This window comes from Osmerus mordax, chromosome 10 (genome assembly GCF_038355195.1).
Source record: "Osmerus mordax isolate fOsmMor3 chromosome 10, fOsmMor3.pri, whole genome shotgun sequence".
Lineage (NCBI taxonomy): Eukaryota > Metazoa > Chordata > Actinopteri > Osmeriformes > Osmeridae > Osmerus > Osmerus mordax.
Genome location: NC_090059.1, coordinates 1,298,926 through 1,318,993, shown reverse-complemented (window position 1 = coordinate 1,318,993; position 20,068 = coordinate 1,298,926). Strand labels below are relative to the sequence as shown.

Sequence of the window (20,068 nt, the reverse complement as noted above, 5' to 3'; positions counted from 1 at the left end):
CAGTGGTGATCATGTTGGCCCAGACTAAAGTATTCTCAGCAGGCCCTTTGACTGGTTTGGACAAGTCATGAGCATTTTTCATGTTCGTCACCATGGTAAGTTTCCAGTACTGGATCTGGGGTTGCTTCCCCATAGGTAATTCCTGGCAATAGTTTATCCTTGTGGATGCTCCAGGTGATGCAATCTGGTACTATAATTCTGAGCCAGAACACTCGCTTCAGATCTGAAGGCTTTCGACTTTTGCTTTGTCCTGCCTATTTACCTCTGAACTGTTCTGCACAACTGGTCTAGCCTTTAGGGATCTTACGAGTTTGAATTGTGTGCACAGCTGTCTTTTCATCGTGGCTGATGCAGGTGCCACTTTTGTGGTAGAACTAGTTTTTTTTGGTGCATCAACTTGTTCAAAGTGTTACAGTACCTGTTCTGTATTGTCTTTTTTGTCTGTTTTTTTTGTCTGTTTTCTGTGTCTAAATCTGGTTGCCACAAGTAGCTAAAGAGTATTTCAGGCACCTTCCTTCTCAGTGCCAGTGTTATATTGACTCAAAGACCCCATGATGGATGATTAGCATCCAGACTGAATAGTGAGCTCATTCCTCCTCATCTGATAAGGCTTTACATGCAAGGGTAGCTGATATCTTCTGTCAGTGAGTGGGAGCTTCTAAACTGACTGATATTACAGGGGTATACCATGTCAGTGACATGGTATACATGGTATGTCAGTGAATATATTATCTAGATGGTCTGCACATGCAGAGTACTTTGCCAGGGATCTTATTCGGTCCAGGAGTTTTACGTGAATTCATCCTTTTGAAGATTTTTGATCTTTTGATCTATTTTTACAAGCTTCTAACGACACTCTTCTGCATTTCCCACAGTGGTAGCATGGCTCGCAAGACAGCGGCAATCTGTAGAAATGGTATGTTCATGAGTCGATACTCTTTGCTACTGCTAGGGCTGTACGTTTCTGGATTAAATAAGATTCAGGATTCTCCCCAAAAAACTCTATATAATTTAACATGTTTTATGCATTTGACCCAATATAAACTGAAAAAACAATATGAATGTGCCTGATTTAGGACCGGCACATCACCATTGTAAGTTCGGAGTGGAGCCAGGAGCCAGTTGTGTCAAGAAAAGCCAGTTGAGGTGGTTCAGGCATCTGACGCCCAGGATGCCTCCTGGGCGCCTTCTTTTGGAGGTTTTCCAGGCACGTCCAACTGGGAGGAGACCCCGGGGTAGACCCATACCTGGCTGGAGCCTGGAGGGATGATATTTTTCATCTGGCCTGAGAACGCCTTCCCAGGAAAAGCTGGAAAGCGTTACTGGGGAGAGGGACATCTGGAACGCCCTACTTAGCCTGCTTACACTGTGGCCCGACCCCAGACAAGCGGATGATGATGGAGGACATCAGCTTTGGACAACAGAAAGGGATCGCTCCTGTTTTTCACTTAAACTAGTGCAGTGCCCACTGGCAGTGTCTGTTGGCAGATCGAAAGATCTATGTATCCATGATTATTAGATTTATTTCTTCCTAATGCAGTTTGTGGGGAAGTTTATTGTGATTATTTATGTATGGTGTTACCCTGCGGTGTTGCTACTATGGCAAAAAAAAAATCCAGAAAACCTTTACACCCCACGATATGAAGCTTTTTTCTTTGGGAACAGTGGGTTTAACTGCTTGCTGACAACTGCAGTGTTTGCAACGTCATTATGTTGCCAGTTAAAACTAAACTAGCTAAGAGAACAATCCGACTGGCCGACGCTTGCGCTTAAAGCTCCTCATTTACATAACGTTTAGAATATTTCAGCTTGCAACGCTCTGCTCCTTCCCACAATGCACTACACAAGTGTTAACGCCCGGCTTCGTTGAAAATGAATTGGAAGCCGTGTCACCTGCTCCGCTGTAGTGAACACGCACTGTAAGGACTCCCACTGTCAGTGAACACTTTTATTTATAACTCTTATTTATAAGTCCATAAACAGTCATATCTTATAATTTGTATCTTATTTTGATATTTTACATTGTATAGTATTGTTTAGAATTTTTGGGACTGTTGTAACTTTTTCTATTTAAGATTCGTATATGTTTATCGTATGCACCTTCCAACCACAGTAAAGTCCCATGTTTGTGTGAACTTACCTTGGCGAATAAAGCAAATTCAGATTCTTATTAATTTGGATATTTTTAATGAACGTTAGTGGAACGGCTTGAGGCTTAAATCTAAGTTGACGTTTACCTAAGCAAGGCTTTTTCGTGTAAGCGCGGCTTTCGTTAGAGACGTCATGGGCGGAAATCCCGGGGGGGACACGACCCCCCCCAATCCTGGGAAAAATATGATTTGTCACCCCCAATAAATCACTGTAAACATAACTATGTAATTTCAACAACATTGATAATATGCAATGAAAGCGCTTTGCTGATTATGGACACAATGGCGCTTTTTGAAGTTTAAAAATATTTCGAACCCGCCCTTGGTCCCACAATGGTTTGATCCACAGCCCCAACCCTCAGCAGTGATGCAAGTGCGTGTCTGAAAATCGGACAGTATCTGTTTGTGTCGTTGGTGGCTGATGTCCAGTAAGTAGTTGTAATATCTGACAAGGTGACTTGGGTGTCTACCATTTGAAATGCACGTGGCTAACGTGAAATTAATCCAGTTAATCGCACCATAGCGATTTCACTATGTTGGCAGGGTTCACACACACTAAGCTAGCTGCATTTGCATAGCTAGCAAACAAACCGATAGAGAAAACATTAGCTAGCACTATTCCATTTGGCGTCGTCAAAAGATGGAAACTTTGCTATCGTCAATTTAATCCAAGATCAGCACGGATATTGTAGTTCTTCTAAATCCATTTGCCATGCTTAGCGATACTGAACAGAACTATACTATATTCTACCATTGTCATAATTATCTTAAATGGTCTCGTTGCAAAAGCTAAATCGTCTCTAGGGACTTTGAAGCATCTGTGTGCCGATCTGGAGTAAACTGGCTATAACAAAGATGATGGCAAATACCACACAAATGGAATTGGGGCTCGCTAGCTGCATATTCAGCTATTCTGGGAAGCCAGCCAAAAATAAAACCAAAACATGAATTATATTAAAATGACAAAAGGTTGCAGTTTGCGTTGTGTAAAGGGTGAACTCATACAGCTGTCAATCCAGCTGTCAATGCAATCCGTTTCACCTTTCCTAACTGACTGTCTAGCTACCTGGTAGATCGAAGCCTATTCTAGAAGAATGGTAATAAATGATAAAAGCCCATCTCCTATTGTAAATAACCTATACATTGTGTGTGCGGCCAGCATGGTAGAAAAATTGCAGAAAAAAGAAAGACGGACATCAGAGCATTTCAGGACACCAAAACGCAAAGAAAGAACCCTAGTGGCCTAATTTCAAAGACTAGTTGATAAAATGTTCATAAAAATTATGTGAAATGTGCTAAAATAAGTTTGTTGAGTCTCTTGTTTGGCAACATGACGGGTTCTCTTCTTTAGACTTGTAAAATAGGGACATAATTGGACAATGCCATGGATACCCCCACTCTCTACTTAAACTGGTGACTGAACCAAGATTAATTTGAGGCAATGGTATTATTGTTGTGATTAATTGTGTAGTATTGGGTACTGGTAGTTAGGAGGATGGGAAACATCTTATTTCTTTTCTAGGAGACAGACTGTGAGTCAGTGAGGGTGGTGAAAGGAAAGAGCCAGGGAGAGACTTCAGATGATAGTGTCACAGCCATGGCAGGACCGGGGCTCAACCTTTTTGCCAGCAGCACCAGTATAGGAGACAGTGGCACAGCACTGTCTAGTCACCTCAGTGGTGGCACAGAACCATATCAGCCACACCCACAATTTATAGAACCGCAGACTCTTGCCAACAAAGTGTTGACATTTCAAGAGAAATGGTTTTGCGATTTCCCCCGACTTTATGATGGTTCAATTGAGATTATTTTAGATGAGACTGCACCATGCCCATTGTAATTACATAAACTGCACCCATACAGTGTACAGTACATACTGGCCTTTCTTGGTATTGCTGGTTGTAAATACTATACACCTGCATTCATACTTGATTGATAAGAAACACTATTATAACTACATTTGAACAAGTTGAGACAACCCTTCAGTTACTAACTATAAATGATCCAGGAGTATTAATTATGGTTCCTCAATATACATTTAACATATTACAATGTAGGCTGTGTTACAGCAGTCATTTTGGTGTCCCCCTCAGAAATTGCTTGAGAAAATGTCATATAATTGTCCCCCCCAAAGTTGATAGCAGATTTTCGCCACTGAGAGACGTTGATGATGATGACCCATCAATGGGTCAATGGGTTTCATAGAAACCCATTGACCCATTCATTCTATAAGTAATGCAGTGTGCTATCGAAGTATAAAGGTAGGCATCAGTGTGTGTGTTTGTGGCACAATCATCTTGAGATCCATTCACAACATATAAATATAAACAGGTTTTTGCCACAGTCTAGCTAGCCAATGAATGGGAAACACATGTTTATAGCAGCAAACATGTTTATATTTATATGTTGCGAATCACTCATACAAAAAATCCACTCGACATGGTACATCCTATGCGCCCGCCATAGTCTAATTTATCCCATCATAAAGTTTCAAAATGAATTAATCTATGAGTACACAATGTAAGTATTTTCAGTTGGCTTAGTTGGTTACTTTATAGATCTAGCCAAGGCTTTTGACTCGGTCAACAATAACATTCTCCTGCACAGGCTTACCTGCATTGGCTTGTCCAGTAGATGTTGTGACTGGTTTGCTAGCTACTTGGCTGATCGTGTCCAGCGGGTGAAGACTGAAAACATCATGTCTGAACCTCTTACCATCTCTAAAGGTGTGCCTCAAGGCTCCATCTTAGGTCCTATTTTGTTTTCCATTTATATTAATGAGGTAGCCAAAGCAGCAGGTAACTCCAGGATTTATCTGTATACTGATACCATCATATATTCAACTGGTCCTTCACTCCACTCTGCTGTATCCACTCTTCAGCAAAGCCTCACCTCCATCCAACAGTTTTTCCACAACCTCCATCTGCTCCTCAACTCCCAAAAAAACAAATGTATGTTGTTTGACCGGAAAAACCTCATCATCCCCAGCCCTCCCAAGATCTACAGTGCTGATGGCTCAGAGCTGGAGTTTGTCAGCTCCTATAAATACCTTGACTTCTGGTTGGACTCATCTCTCTCATTTAATACACATATTAATAACCTTCTAGCTAAAGTCAAAGCTAGACTGTGTTTTTTGTATCGAAACAAGGCCTCCTTCACACACTCTGCCAAAGTCACCCTTGTGAAAATGACAATCCTTCCTCTTTCTGACTACGGTGAGATAATTTATAAAATGGCATCAAAGACCACCCTCAGAAAACTGGACACACTCCACCATTCAGCAATCCGTTTTGCCACAGGTGTCCCCTTCACCACCCACCACTGTGATCTTTACAGTCTGGTAGACTGGCCCTCCCTTCACACCAGGCATTCTGGGAATGACCCCTCGCTACCTATCAAATCTTCTGCACATCTCTGACAATAATCGCCACTTAAGATCAAGTGACTTCATTAGGCTCAGCATTCCGAAAGTCCGTACAGTGTTTGGTCATAACGCCTTTCATTTTGATGCTGCAAATGACTGGTTGTGTCACTTGTGTGGACTGTGCTTCTGTCTCCTGGACAGGTCATCATTGTAAATGAGAATTGGTTCTCAATTGATTTTACCAGAATTAATAAAGGTCAAATAAAATAAAAAGCTGTGCGAATTGGAGAGGAATATTGCTCGCCGCACATTAGGCTTATTAGACAGGTTATATAGCCATCTAACTGGACAACATTCACACTCAGGGTGAACACTTGATGTATCCAAACTACAGACAATCACATTGCACATATCAAAACAGAATGAACACAACAACAAAACTCCATACAATGCTTATCTAACTAAGCTTAAACCTTTAACTCTGTAGCTTTTCAGCTAGCCGCGGGGCATTCTGGGTAACAGGAGCGTTGCCGCTATATAACTATCTAATCAACTTTCCTTCATCCTACTCTGGAGTCTTTACATTTATTGGGTGTGCTCAAGCCTTCGGCGAGAGCACAACCTTTGTTCTCTCACATATATATTTATTGGGTGTGCTTTGCTTTCGGCAAGGGCACAACCTTTGTTCTCTCACATATATATTTATTATTATATATATATATATATATAATATATATATATTATTATTACTAAGTCTCAGTCAATATTTGGACTACATAGACAACCTAGGTGTCAAATGTTTCGTCCTGGTAGCGATTGAGTTACTTGTATTTGTATTTACCCTCCGTTGCATGGTTTAGGCTCAAGTTAAGTTTTTGTGGCGAAAAGTGAAGCTAACGGTGGCTAATTTGCTAGCCACAGTCACTGACGTTACTAACGTCACGAAAACACGCGTGACTAACTGTAGCAGAACATTCGTTTCGCATCTGTTAACTTGGGGGATAGCTAGGCTAACTATAGCTTTACTGCAAGGCAGCTGCAGAAACGCCACAAGCAAAGAGGCCAGGGTGATAACTATTTACTCATTTTACTTTGTGATGTGAAACACAATTGTGAAATGTAATGTACAACATTAGCTGATATTATTAAGGAAGTAGGACCACATCTACTCTCGGAAACGGTAGTCTACTATTTCACTGAAGCAATAGGTGCGTTCGACTTCATGCAGCGCCTGCGTCGTCTGCAGCCGCCTGCAGCCCGGCTAACTTGAAGCAGCCAATGGCATTCTCAGATTCAAGGCAGCCAGCTGCAACCGGCTGTCGGCGCCGCCGGCGCTGCATGAAGTCGAACAGACCTATTAGCATCATGACATTAGCCTCTGTTGCCCAGGCAACACATACCACAGTGGTCTATGATGCATCTGTTTTCAATCGTTAAAATGAACATTCCTCACAAATACATTTTCGTTGTAGGATTTATGACATTACAAGTAAACGATTTGTTGGTGAAATTATCATTAAGGCCGAAATATGCTTCTGCGTCTCCGTTTACCGATGGGCGGGCGCACGGATACGCACGGATACGGACGGATAGACTTCGTTTATGGTTCTCCGTAGGCTGTGGGTGCTGAAAACAATTCACCACCAGAAGAGTAGGTGGCGCAACGTTTTTTTGTAAGTCGTCATGGAGTGTTTATTTACCTAGGGTATCGAGAAGTCGGAGCAAATTTACAAATTAGCCGTTTCATCAATAAAATACGCACATTTTCAGCAACTACACTGCCCATTTCTCGTCACACTTTAATTCAGATGCTGATTTACATATACTGTTTAGCTGAAATATGAATTGTGAAAACTTACAGCAATGGCGGTCAAAGGATTCTGTTCGTCCTGTTTATCCCGGCAACCCCACCCCTGACGCAAGCGGTTCTTAATACTGACCAATCACAGCCAAGGGGGTCTCCGTAGCTCTCCGAAATTACGACGGATAGTTAGAAAATTCAGGAGGTGCACGTCGAGCTCTCCAGGGCTCTCCAAGGGCTGACGGAGAGCTCGTAGAGGGCGTTCCACGGAGACGAGGGCGTTCCCATGTGTCCGTTTTTCGAAAAACGCAGAAGCATATATCGGCCTATCAGCAATGGCGGTCAAAGGATTCTGTTCGCCCTGTTTATTACGGCAACGCCGCCCCTGACGCAAGCGGTTCTTAATACGGACTAATCACAGCCAAGGGGTATCCGTAAAATGACGGACGGACAGACGGATAGTCAGGAAAATCAGGAAAATCAGGAGGTGCACGTAGAGCTTTCCGAGGGGCTCGGAGAGGGCACGGAGAGGGAATTCCTCATCGGAGAGGGCGTTCCCTGTGTCCGTCTCCGTAAAAACGGAGAAGTATAAATCGGCCTTTACGGTGTTAATACAGTCTGTAAAAATACCACTTTGACACACTTGCAAGATGATCCGCTGGTTAGATGTAGCATGATCTTATTTACTACCCACAATAGTTCAGCTTTTTTTGCAGCAGCATTTTAATCAGAGTTAGCTCCAGGTCCTCTCTAAAATACATTTCAGACCTTTTGAAACCTGAGCAAATGACTTTCTACAAAATTTTCAAATTCTTCTGAATTATTTCTCTTTTTGCATTTTTCTTCTCTTTTCTGTAGTTTTATGCTTTCGTCCAGCTCCAGCCCCTTTCAAAAATACCTTTTGGGCGCTTTTAAGCTTTAGCTTATAACTTTCTACCAGATTTTCACAATTTTCCGCTTTTTTAGCATGGTCAGCTATCCCCATTCAGGTTTTCAGCATTCTCACTGCTGTTTCGCAGGAACAGCCTTTTCTAGTTATTATTTATTTTTGCCCCCCTAAGCCTCAGTCAATATTTGGACTACATAGACAACCTAGATGTCAAAAGTTTCGTCTTGGTAGCGATTGAGTTGCTTGTGTTTTTATTTACACTCCGTTGCACAGTTTAGGAGGTTACAACGTTTTTGTGGCAAAAAGTGTCTTCTGTCAACGAAAGGTACCAGTGCTAGCCTACGTCACTACGTCAGCACACGTTAGCAACGACGCATGGATACAACGTGATAGAGACGTTGTAGCACGCAAATTGGAGCTTGGATTATGAGTGAAAAATGCCAAAATTACTAACCATTGGGTTTTGTTGAGAAAGCAATTTCGAGTGGAACTGCCATCTCAGATTTTTGATTTAGGTTGTGAAAGTCTTTGTAATTTGAGCGAGTGCGGGTCGCCCGTGAGACTGCCTAGGCGGCAGCCATGCAAGCGTCATAGTAGTTTAGTATTTTCGTAATTTTATAGTTTGGTCAATTCTACACCAAAAAACAGAAGGAGGGCAATGTTATGACGATATGACTATTGTGAAGACAGCCAGATGGTGAGATTTTAATGTAGGTTGCTGTAAAAACTTTGATTGGTTTGCTACGTGAGAGCCCTGTCAGCCTCCGTTGACGATTGCGTCAGCTGTTGTCGATCTCTGATGAGTATTTTCTTAATTTCGTACCAGGGTCAATTCTACATCAAAAATCAGAAGGAGGGCAGTGTTTTAAAGATATGGCGATTGCGAAGATAGCCAGCGGGTCAGCATATTTTTGTGATTTGTGTAAAACTTGGAATTTGAGTGACACCGCGGCTGGTTTTGACGTTAGCATCAGTCAGACTCGGCTCGCCCACTGGCAGTGTGTAGTACTGTCTTCAATGCCACAGCTAAACTTCACGTCAAAAGAAACGTTCTCATTTCCGGCGCTTTCAAACAATCAGTGAAATGTGGAGCAACAGCAGCTAGCTTGCCTCTAGCAAACTTATTTACGTTTTGGGGGGCATATTTTCTGTTTTAAAGGATGTTCTTAATGAAATATATTCAATATGAGTAGGCTAAATGCTTGAAAATATCACTAGAAGGGAAAAACTTAGAGGACGGACCCACCTACAACCGACGCAAGCAAGCACACCCTACAATTTCCCTAGAAATTGTACCCTCTCTAGTTCATTTAGCAGCTGCTTTTATCCAAAGCAACTTCCAGGAGAGAGCTTTACTAAAAGTGCATTGGTCAATGATCATAAACAACGAGATAGCCCCAAAAAGGCTTTTGCAGGCTTTTGTAGTCTTTGATATTGACTGGTGCATGCTGGGATTTCATGACGTCAACTACCCGAGTTCAGTTCACAATTCAAGGTTCTTATGTCTAAACCAAAAATTATGTTATGAAGTTATTTGTCCGTGTGATGAAAGTAAATATCTGCAAAATAACTTAAATTAGCTAGTTTTGATAAAGTGAAATTAAGTGTTTTAACAGAACATTTTGGTGAAAATGTTATAAATATTTGTAAAAAAAGACATTTTAGTGTATTTTTAAGAAACAACATTTGGCTGTAATGTTTATGTAAATTGTAAATTGTTTATGTAAAAATTCTCCTCCCTGAGTCACCACCTTACCGTGGTTGAGGGGTTTGCGTGTCCTAATGATCCTGGAAGCTATGTTGTCGGGGGCTTTATGCCCCTGGTAGGGTCACCCAAGGCAAACAGGTTCCAGGCGAAGGATCAGACAAAGCGTGGCTCCAAAAACTACCATGAAGAAAACTAACAATGCGGCCGAAGGCGGGGGCCTTGGCGGTCCGATCCTCGGCTGCAGAAGCTAGCTCTAGGGACGTGGAACGTCACCTCGCTGGCGGGAAAGGAGCCGGAGCTGGTGCGCGAGGTGGAGAAGTTCCGGCTAGATATAGTCGGCCTCGCCTCGACGCACAGCATCGGCTCCGGAACCAGTCTCCTTGAGAGGGGCTGGACTCTCTTCCACTCTGGAGTTGCCCTCGGTGAGAGGCGTCAAGCTGGGGTGGGAATACTTGTTTCCCCTCGGTTCGGCGCCTGTACGTTGGGGTTCACCCCGGTGGACGAGAGGGTAGCCTCCCTCCGCCTTCGGGTGGGGGGACGGGTCCTCACTGTTGTTTGTGCTTATGCACCAAATGGCAGTGCAGAGTACCCACCCTTTTTGGAGTCTCTGGGAGGGGTGCTGGAAAGCGCTCCTCCCGGAGATTCCCTCGTCCTCCTGGGGGACTTCAATGCTCATGTGGGCAATGACAGTGAGGGAGAGCTTCGACCATGTCTCGGGGGAGGTCGGGGACATTGAGTCCAAATGGGCCATGTTCCGGGCCTCCATTGTTGAGGCGGCTGACCGGAGCTGCGGACGCAAGGCGGTCGGTGCATGTCGCGGCGGTAACCCTCGGACTCGGTGGTGGACGCCGGAGGTGAGGGAAGCCGTCAAGCTGAAGAAGGAGGCCTATCGGACTTTGTTGGCTGGTAGGACTCCAGAGGCAGCTGATGTGTACCGGCAGGCCAAGCGGAATGCGTCTTTGGCGGTCGCGGAGGCAAAAACCCGGGCGTGGGAGGAGTTCGGCGAGGCCATGGAGAATGACTTCCGAACGGCTTCGAAAAGGTTCTGGACCACCATCCGGCGACTCAGGAGGGGGAAGCAGTGCACTGTCAACGCTGTATATGGTGGGGATGGTGCGCTGCTGACCTCGATGGGGGACGTCCTGGATCGGTGGAAGGAATACTTTGAAGACCTCCTTAATCCCACCAACACGCGTTCCGATGTGGAGGCAGAGTCTGGGGACATTGGGGGGGGCCCTTCTATCTCTGGGGCTGAGGTCGCCGAGGTGGTTGAAAAGCTCCGCGGTAGCAAGGCCCCTGGGGTGGATGAGGTCCGCCCGGAGTTCCTTAAGGCTCTGGATGCTGTAGGGCTGTCTTGGTTGGCACGACTCTGCAACATCGCGTGGACATCAGGGACAGTGCCTCTGGACTGGCAGACCGGGGTGGTGGTTCCCCTCTTTAAAAAGGGGGACCGGAGGGTGTGCTGCAACTTTAGGGGGATCACACTCCTCAGCCTCCCTGGGAAAGTCTATTCAGGGGTGCTGGAGAGGAGGGTCCGTCGGATTGTCGAACCGTGGATTCAGGAGGAGCAATGTGGTTTTTGTCCTGGCCGTAGAACTGTGGACCAGCTCTATACCCTCGGCAGGGTTCTGGAGGGGCATGGGAGTTCGCCCAACCAGTCTACACATGTTTTGTGGATTTGGAAAAGGCGTTCGACCGTGTCCCTCGGGGGCTCATGTGGGGGGTGCTCCGGGAGTACGGGGTACCGGACTCCCTGATCGGGGCTGTTCGGTCCCTGTACGACCGGTGCCAGAGTTTGGTCCGCATTGCCGGTAGTAAGTCGAACTTGTTCCCGGTGAGGGTTGGACTCCGCCAGGGCTGCCCTTTGTCACCGATTCTGTTCATAACTTATATGGACAGAATTTCTAGGCGCAGCCAGGGCGTTGAGGGGGTCCGGTTTGGGGACCTCAGGATCGGGTCGCTGCTTTTTGCGGATGATGTGGTCCTGTTGGCTTCATCGGGCCGTGACCTCCAGCTCTCACTGGAGCGGTTCGCAACCGAATGCGAAGCGGCTGGGATGGGAATCAGCACCTCCAAATCTGAGGCCATGGTTATCGACCGGAAAAAGGTGGAGTGCAATCTCCGGGTCGGGGAGGAGATCTTGTCCCAAGCGGAGGAGTTCAAGTATCTCGGGGTCTTGTTCACGAGTGAGTGAAGGATGGAGCGCGAGATCGACAGGCGGATCGGTGCGGCGTCCGCAGTGATGCGGGCTCTGCATCGGTCCGTTGTGGTGAAGAAGGAGCTGAGTCGAAAGGCGAAGCTCTCTATTTACCAGTCGATCTACGTTCCTACCCTCACCTATGGTCACGAACTGTGGGTAGTGACCGAAAGAACGAGATCGCGAATACAAGCGGCCGAAATGAGTTTTCTCCGCAGGGTGTCCGGGCTCTCCCTTAGAGATAGGGTGAGAAGCTCGGTCATCCGGGAGGGGCTCAGAGTAGAACCGCTGCTCCTCCGCGTCGAGAGGGGCCAGTTGAGGTGGCTCGGGCATCTGATAAGGATGCCTCCTGGACGCCTCCCTGGTGAGGTGTTCTGGGCACTTCCCACTGGGAAGAGGCCCCGGGGAAGACCCAGGACACGCTGGAGGGACTATGTCTCTCGGCTGGCCTGGGAACGCCTCGGGGTCCCCCAGGAAGGGCTGGTGGAAGTGGCCGGGGAGAGGAAAGTCTGGGCCTCCCTGCTTAGGTTGCTGCCCCCACGACCCGACCCCCGGACAAGCGGAAGATGATGGATGGATGGATTTTGAGCTACTATGATAGAACATGTTTTCGTTCATCAAAAGACAATGACGGATAAATATGAAATTTGTTTTGAGATTAGAAATGTTCTTCTCATATGTTTTGAACAATGTGTTTTCTATTTTTTGGTGTATTGTTTACTGACTGCTTGATAGTGTATATCATTTTGATCACTTTGTTTATGATTTGAGAGCAGTGTTTGATTTTGAGCACAGGTAAATCTGTTTTGATGCAAAAGTTTGATTTTGAGCACAGGTAAAACTGTTTTGAGGCTAAAGTTTCATTTTGCAAGATGATTCAGAGGTTTTGTAAATAGTGCTTGAAGATGAGGTTTTGTGTTTACAGTTTTGAGAGATGGGTGACTGCTTCAAGAAATGTGTTTTACCAATCGTGAAAAACTGTAATGATAATGTGTCAATATGTGTAACCAAGATGTATGTATATGTGTGTATATATCCAGTACTTTAATAATTTTAAGTCTTGTCCTTACTCCTCCAACTGTCCTCATCTCTTTCCCATCCCCCACCCAACTGTGCCATCAGATCCATTATAACGCCATGCATCAATAATGCAAGTCAATACAATAATAAAGCTAGCCTGCAGCTATGGGGGAGAGAGTGGGGCATGGCTCAGCATATATTAACAGCATGGAGATAACAATCTGTTCCTTTGTTTTCCATCCCATGAAATGACTCCTGAATGAATCAACTGTAGCAGAAATTCAAGGAAAAATGTGTAAATGTGTGAAGTTTGGACAGTGTGCCTGCCAGTGTGCCCTAATGTGAACTTGGGTCTGTGTGTGTTGGAAGTGTATGTAGACAACTGTGCTATACTGCAGGTGTGTGTGTGTGTGTGTGTGTGTGTGTGTGTGTGTGTGTGTGTGTGTGTGTGTGTGTGTGTGTGTGTGTGTGTGTGTGTGTGAGTGTGTGAGTGTGTGTGTGAGAGAGAGCAGCTAAATTCTCAAGATGTTTACACTTTTGATATTATTTTTATATACATAATGGCAAACTTTAAGGCATTATGCAATCGTCCTATTTCTGTGTCCTTTTATCCCTTTTAGTCCACAAGTCACAAGACCACTTGTGTGAATTTCATGTCCTAACAAGAAAGACCCAACATACTTGAACAAAGTAAATTTTACTTTACTGGCAACTACTCTGACACCAAATAACATAAAACTCCTGGGGTCAGGAAATGACAAAAGTATATATATTTTAATTTTCATTTGAAGTGACAATGTTTATACCTCTGCACAGTTTAGACATTTTACAATAGCATCTTTATTTGTCAATGTATCAATAAACCCAATGATGATCAAATATTAAAAGACTTACAATTTATCTTTGGAGTGTGACATTCTTTTTTTTGTTGTTGATAATTTTGGTTCCTAGTAAATTATGCATAATATGCAGCCAATAATTGAAATTGTGCTAATTTAAAAAACAGTACTGATGGTCAAGCATAATGGTTGCTTTTGCGCTGTTGGAGAACAGGCATCATTGAGACATTCACTTGGAAACCAGACTACTTATTGATGTTCCCACAACTATGTATGGTAAGTTGACAGGATGTGGACAAGGGGCTTCTTTACTTGCACACAATGATGATTGATTGGATGCAAAGTTATCATGCCCCATACCTACATACCCCATTAGCAAGGTAACTAATGTTGACCAGAGCTTAACACAGGCAGATTGTGTGTGTACATGATACTCACTGTCGAGGCAGGGGTCACAGACCGTCTGAGTGGCTCCACACAGCTTCAGAACTCCTTCTCCAGGCTGGCACTGCTTGCAGCATTCTTCACTGGTTGTGAACTGGCCTGAGGAACATGGTTCCTGATTGGCCAAAGTCCCAACCTGCAAAGAACAGATAAATACGCATTTTACATAACAACCAAGCATTTCAATAGGAGCAAATGTTTTTGACACAACATGAAAGGAGAAGTAATAAGGGTTCTGAACAGGGTGTTCTGCAGAGAAGTGAAATCCAAGTGATTCATGCCTGTGGAATCCTAACGACAGAAGTCAGGTCACAGATACAACATGTCACCTCAGGCAACCCGGTCAGTTTTCAACAGGTGGTGTGTTTGTGTGTTTGTGCATGTTCCACACTCCAAACAATTAACATCTACTGCACTCCCTTCATTTCAAATTCCTGTTTGTTTTTGAGAATTTGTCCATAATACCAACTAGTCTTCTCGTGGCCATATGATTCCCCATCTACTTTCAAGACTGTATAGCTCCTTAAAGCCTCTAGAGCTTAAGTCCTTGTTTTACACATTTAAAAAATGTCTTTGACAGTGTTGTAACACTTTTGACTTGACAGATTTAACAATGCATGATTACATGAAAGGTAAGGAAATAGTCAAACAAAACTAAATTTTGCTTGGATCTTGCCTCTTGTGTTTTCCACTCTTTCACGTACATGTTTAGTTATTAAACAATTGATGAAGTCAAGAAGACAATATTGGAAAAGTTATATGGGTTCTGGCCGAACTGGATATTTAGCCTAATTGGTTTATAAAAAAAGAATGGGGAAAGCCTGAATTATTGGACCCTGTTGTTGTCATCTGATATAGTCAGTTATCCCTCAGGCTAATATGATGGATTGATCATGAGACAGAGAAACTTCCCATCAAACTCACACATGAACATTTAGACTGGATTGCTTTAATGTTCCACGGAAATACACTGTGATTTTTAAATTAAATGTTATTGTGATTAACGTAACTTCAAATGTACATCAATAGGGACTAATAAGTAACATTCACACCTTTATATGGTGGTAACAGTGATAATGCATTGTTAACACAAACACAACACAACTACACTGACTGTTAATTGTTAATTATATGATATTTTATATGATATATATGGATGAGAGGGATACAACAAATGTGATAAGTTATTGATTTGGTGATGCTCTTGGACATATCCTCAGTGATACTCCTAGGGACAAAGGATGTTTCAAGTTTTCAACATAATACACTCTCCACCATGCAGAAAAACTAGCCTACAAGGTTGATCAGACCTTAGCTTGAGACTAAAGGCCCTTGCACACTGAGTGCGAAATTTTCATATGCGTTTTTTCGTAATCGTCAGCCTCAACATTCGGTGGCTGTGAATTGTCAAAAAAACTCTCAAAATGCTGGCTATGGATGCGAAAAACGCAGAAAATTGAACCCGATCTGAATTTTTTTTTGACGGACGAAAGTTTCGGAGGCAGTGTGTAAGCGCGATTGACATAAAGTGAGGTCGTTTTTTTTTACGTGCAAACATTTCGGACATGAATTTCTGACTCAGTGTACAAAGGCCATACATACCTCACGTCCCAAGGGCCTAATACACACTATTTGAAAGAATGGCCAACAACAGACAAATAGTTTCTCGAGACTCCTCACCTCTCAAATGAGAAGTTTATTTAACAATTGAAAGAAACATATTTTCATTTGAGTGTTTCATTTGTGCAAACATCAATGTATTAAACTTAAAAAATAAAAAGACAGAATCTCCTGACAACACTACAGAGAGAGAGAGAGAGAGAGAGAGAGAGAGAGAGAGAGAGAGAGAGAGAGAGAGAGAGAGAGAGAGAGAGAGAGAGAGAGAGAGAGAGAGAGAGAGAGAGAGAGAGAGAGAGAGAGAGAGAGAGAGAGAGAGAGAGAGAGAGAGAGAGAGAGAGAGAGAGAGAGAGAGAGAGAGAGAGAGAGAGAGAGAGAGAGAGAGAGAGAGAGAGAGAGAGAGAGAGAGAGAGAGAGAGAGAGAAGGCAAAAAATATTTCAGGAAGCCTACAGTCTTGGCCTTTCATTCACTCCACTGTAAGATTGTTATTGTCCTACTGTTCACAGCATGTAATTGAGAAGGGTGTAGCTGCAGACCCTGGACTTGCTGCTAGTCAGATTGTGTAAATGTAGCTTCCATAAGCATAAATATTTAGAATAAAACAAGAATTCAGGTTGAGGACTACTCATGAACAGGTGTATGGAACAACATAACAATTTGGGTTTAGGTTAACAAGTTTCACATATAAACTACAATAGGTGGGTGTGGCTAAGCAGCACAGACTCTAAGAAAAATTGATTGAATGGAAGGGTCAGTGAATACACTTCTAAAAATTAAAATGAAGATTCGACTGGCCGATTGCAGTTGCAAAAGACACCTTTTGGCGCACCCTAATTTGACAGAACCATACATTTAGTAATAAGCATGCAAAAGACTCATGACACTCACCGCTAGTAATAGTAACAAGACTGAGCTCATTCTGTTTCCTTTCGCACCGTCGATTACGTGAATAGTCCAATTTGTCAACGGGTTGATGCAGTACCAAAGGTTAAAAACTAATTTACCCCATTTGGAGGAAAACATAGACTCGTGGATCATCTCTGCAATGGCTGGTATAGTAACGACGAAAAGTGCAACTGTTTTAATCGAAAAACGTATTTTCCTCAAATTGTGTCTTTGAGTTCAGAGTCAATTTATTCATCCAAATAAATTTTGTAGTATTTCACCGATGAGCGCATTAAGATTCGTGACTCCGACTGTTTAGCTTTTACTATACACAGAGGTGCAACTGTGGAGTCGGCACTTGCTTTTGTAGGCTACGTGTCTCATATGACAGTTGGGTCAAGAGAACTACACAATTCCCCCACGCCCACAATTGCCAAATGTATATTTTACCCTGTAAACATCCCGAATAAACCGAATTGTGAAGGTTTGTTCCCGATTTTTTTCAACTCGAGTGTCATTAAAGCCTTTCGACCAAAACTTCATAATTAACATTTTGATTAGATCCGAAAAGGAAACGTATAGCCTACTCATTAAAATTGTGATTTATGATTATTTTGTCTTTTGTGACAGGAACTAGGCCTATATAGCAATTGTCGTAGCTTATCTTATTTTCTTATGGATTTCAATATGAAAATCAGTCAGGTAAGACAAAAACAAGCACAGTTATCCTATTACAAAGCTCATAGCAGTTGTGTAATGACCAGGGCAAAACCAATCTTAATTATGGTCATTGCAATTATTAGCTAATGCTTAGGACACATATATACATATATGTATTCAATCACCATTTTCATAAAGTGCAATACCATAGGCCCTACATGGAGTTTCCAAATGGGAGTGCCTGCAAGCACGGCCGTGTCTACCATCTTTTTCGAGCTGTAGGCCGATATTAAAAGTCATAAAATAATTGCCTTATAATAGCTAACTCTTTGGTTCCGCAAGATAACCGACCTCCTCAAGTGACTGTTTGCTTAAGTTGACAATGGGGGGCAGGCTTTGAACTCCACTGTGCTGGACAGAGCCATAGATAAAAAAAAATTTTATTAGAGCAGAGTATTTTGCGCTCCATTTAATGCTCAAACATTTCTCTATTGTAATGGAAAGTTGTCTCCGCAGCGGTTGACACGCTTACTAAATCTTTGTACAACATACTGGTAGTCGGAGACTTTGACACCCAGAATAAGTGAACACCCACAATAAGCAGCCTTTTAAACCAAGAAAATAAAAGTATTTAGATTTAATACCCTAACCACAGTGCTTATATTTGAGTTATGTACATAATTTATATAGGCCTACATAATATATTTTAATGGGGTACCGTATAGTGTGTTAGAGTAGGTTCTGTTATGGAGATTATTGGAAACGAAGTTTACTGATGTAACAACTCACGAGAAACAGTTGTTTAGAAAAAATGATCAATTGTTAGGCGTTTGATATATCCTATACACAGTAACATCACAGTAACTCCACAGTAACATCTGCTGGTTAATTCATGGTATGGCTTCAGTATTGAGAGATAAGCCTAGGCCTACCAAGCGAGAAGAGCCTGCAGTATCGTTCGTCAGATTGATGTCAAAAATCGAGAGCGCGTAGATTATTTCACATGCGCAAATATTAACTTTTCACTCACAAAATATAGGCTAAGAACTGGTGCACAAATTAAACAACCGAGTTGTAAAGCAGCGAGCGAGCGCCTGACACGCTCATAGATTAGATAGATTTTGTATAACTTTTTTTGCTTACAAAAAAATGCTTAAAAGTAAAAGTAGATCTTAATATGTTAATGTAATGTTAATCATTAATGTGCAACAAATCCTGACAGAATATAGGCCCACAACTCTCTGACATCACTAAAATTTCCAAAATAATGTGATCGTTTTCTTAAATTAATTAGAAAATGTAAATGTTTTCATTCCAACGGTATCCACGGTAAAATTGGCTATGGGGGGGAGTACTTACATTCTGTGAGTGAAAGGTTAATGGCCGGGTTTCCCAGATTCGTTAAGAAGCTCTTAACGCCCGGCCAATATCTGCGCGTGTGAAATAATCTACGCGCTCCTAATTTATGACATACATTTGACGACAGGCCCGGAGCACTGACCGTTATACGGCCCTGCTCTTCCTGATGCATTTTATAAACAGGGCCGGATTAAGACATTTTGAGGCCTGGGGCTAATTACCAGGATGAGGCCCCTACATATATATATATGTGTATATATATATAGGGATATATATATGTGTATGTATATATAATATATGTATATATAATATATACATCATGACACGCACACAAACCCACGCCAGGTGCACTGACACATCAGTGCTTTAAAGTCCACAGAACCACTATAAATATGATCAGTTTAAACATGTGACTCACCATCATCACATCAATGATATTAAAAGGCCCGTTTTCTGCTCTTTCAATGCAAACTCATCAATGAGCTATTCAAAGTCCAGTTGGCGCAGTATGTCATGCTGTATTGACTAGGGATGCACCGAATCCAGGATTCGGTTTCGGATTCGGCCGAATATTGGGTTTTTTGACGGGATTCAGTTTCGGCCGAACCTTAGATTTTTTTTCCACCAAACCCGAAACACTACGCTTGCAGTAAGCGCGATACACTGGTATTTACTATTGTGTTAACATTTTAAATGCGTTAAGAACACGTTCATCTCGAAGACGAGTTCGTTCAGAATCAGCTAGCAGGTCGACTGACTGATTTCCTTCTCATACATTCCCGTAGCGCCACAGTGCATTTCCCTGTTGAAGCGAAGCTTCAATGGACTTCAATGGGGCTGCTTTGAACAGTTTTTTTCAGTGCTTCGAAACTATACGGTCATTGGATAAATGCTGCGAATGCGATTACGTCTCGCCCACGGACGCTCAGCGTCTCTGGGGGTGAATGGAGGAGTGGGCTGGCCTGGATGCTGGGCTTCTGCTTGATGATTGGAGGGTCTGTCGAAAGACTCCATGTCCTTTTGATTGACAGCGATTTTGTACTATAAAAAGTCGCCGAAACTATTCGAGCTCAGTCCCATCGCGGATTTTGCCCCACTCTGGTGCTGTCTTTGACCGGACATTTTCGCACAATA

At 43.1% G+C, this 20,068-nt stretch overlaps 1 protein-coding gene across 1 annotated transcript in view; it reads right to left on the bottom strand.

Annotated features, from left to right (window-relative positions):
* ngfrb (nerve growth factor receptor b) overlaps window positions 1–17,258 on the bottom strand; it is a 66,688-nt gene extending 49,430 nt beyond the window's left edge. The window contains exons 1-2 of the mRNA XM_067245590.1: window positions 16,919–17,258; window positions 14,407–14,548 (exon numbers count right to left, since the gene is read on the bottom strand). Of these exons, the coding sequence (XP_067101691.1) occupies window positions 14,407–14,548; window positions 16,919–17,068 (292 nt within the window). The 5' untranslated portion in view covers window positions 17,069–17,258. The remainder of the gene's footprint in view (window positions 1–14,406; window positions 14,549–16,918) is intronic.
* Window positions 17,259–20,068: the final 2,810 nt, after the last annotated feature.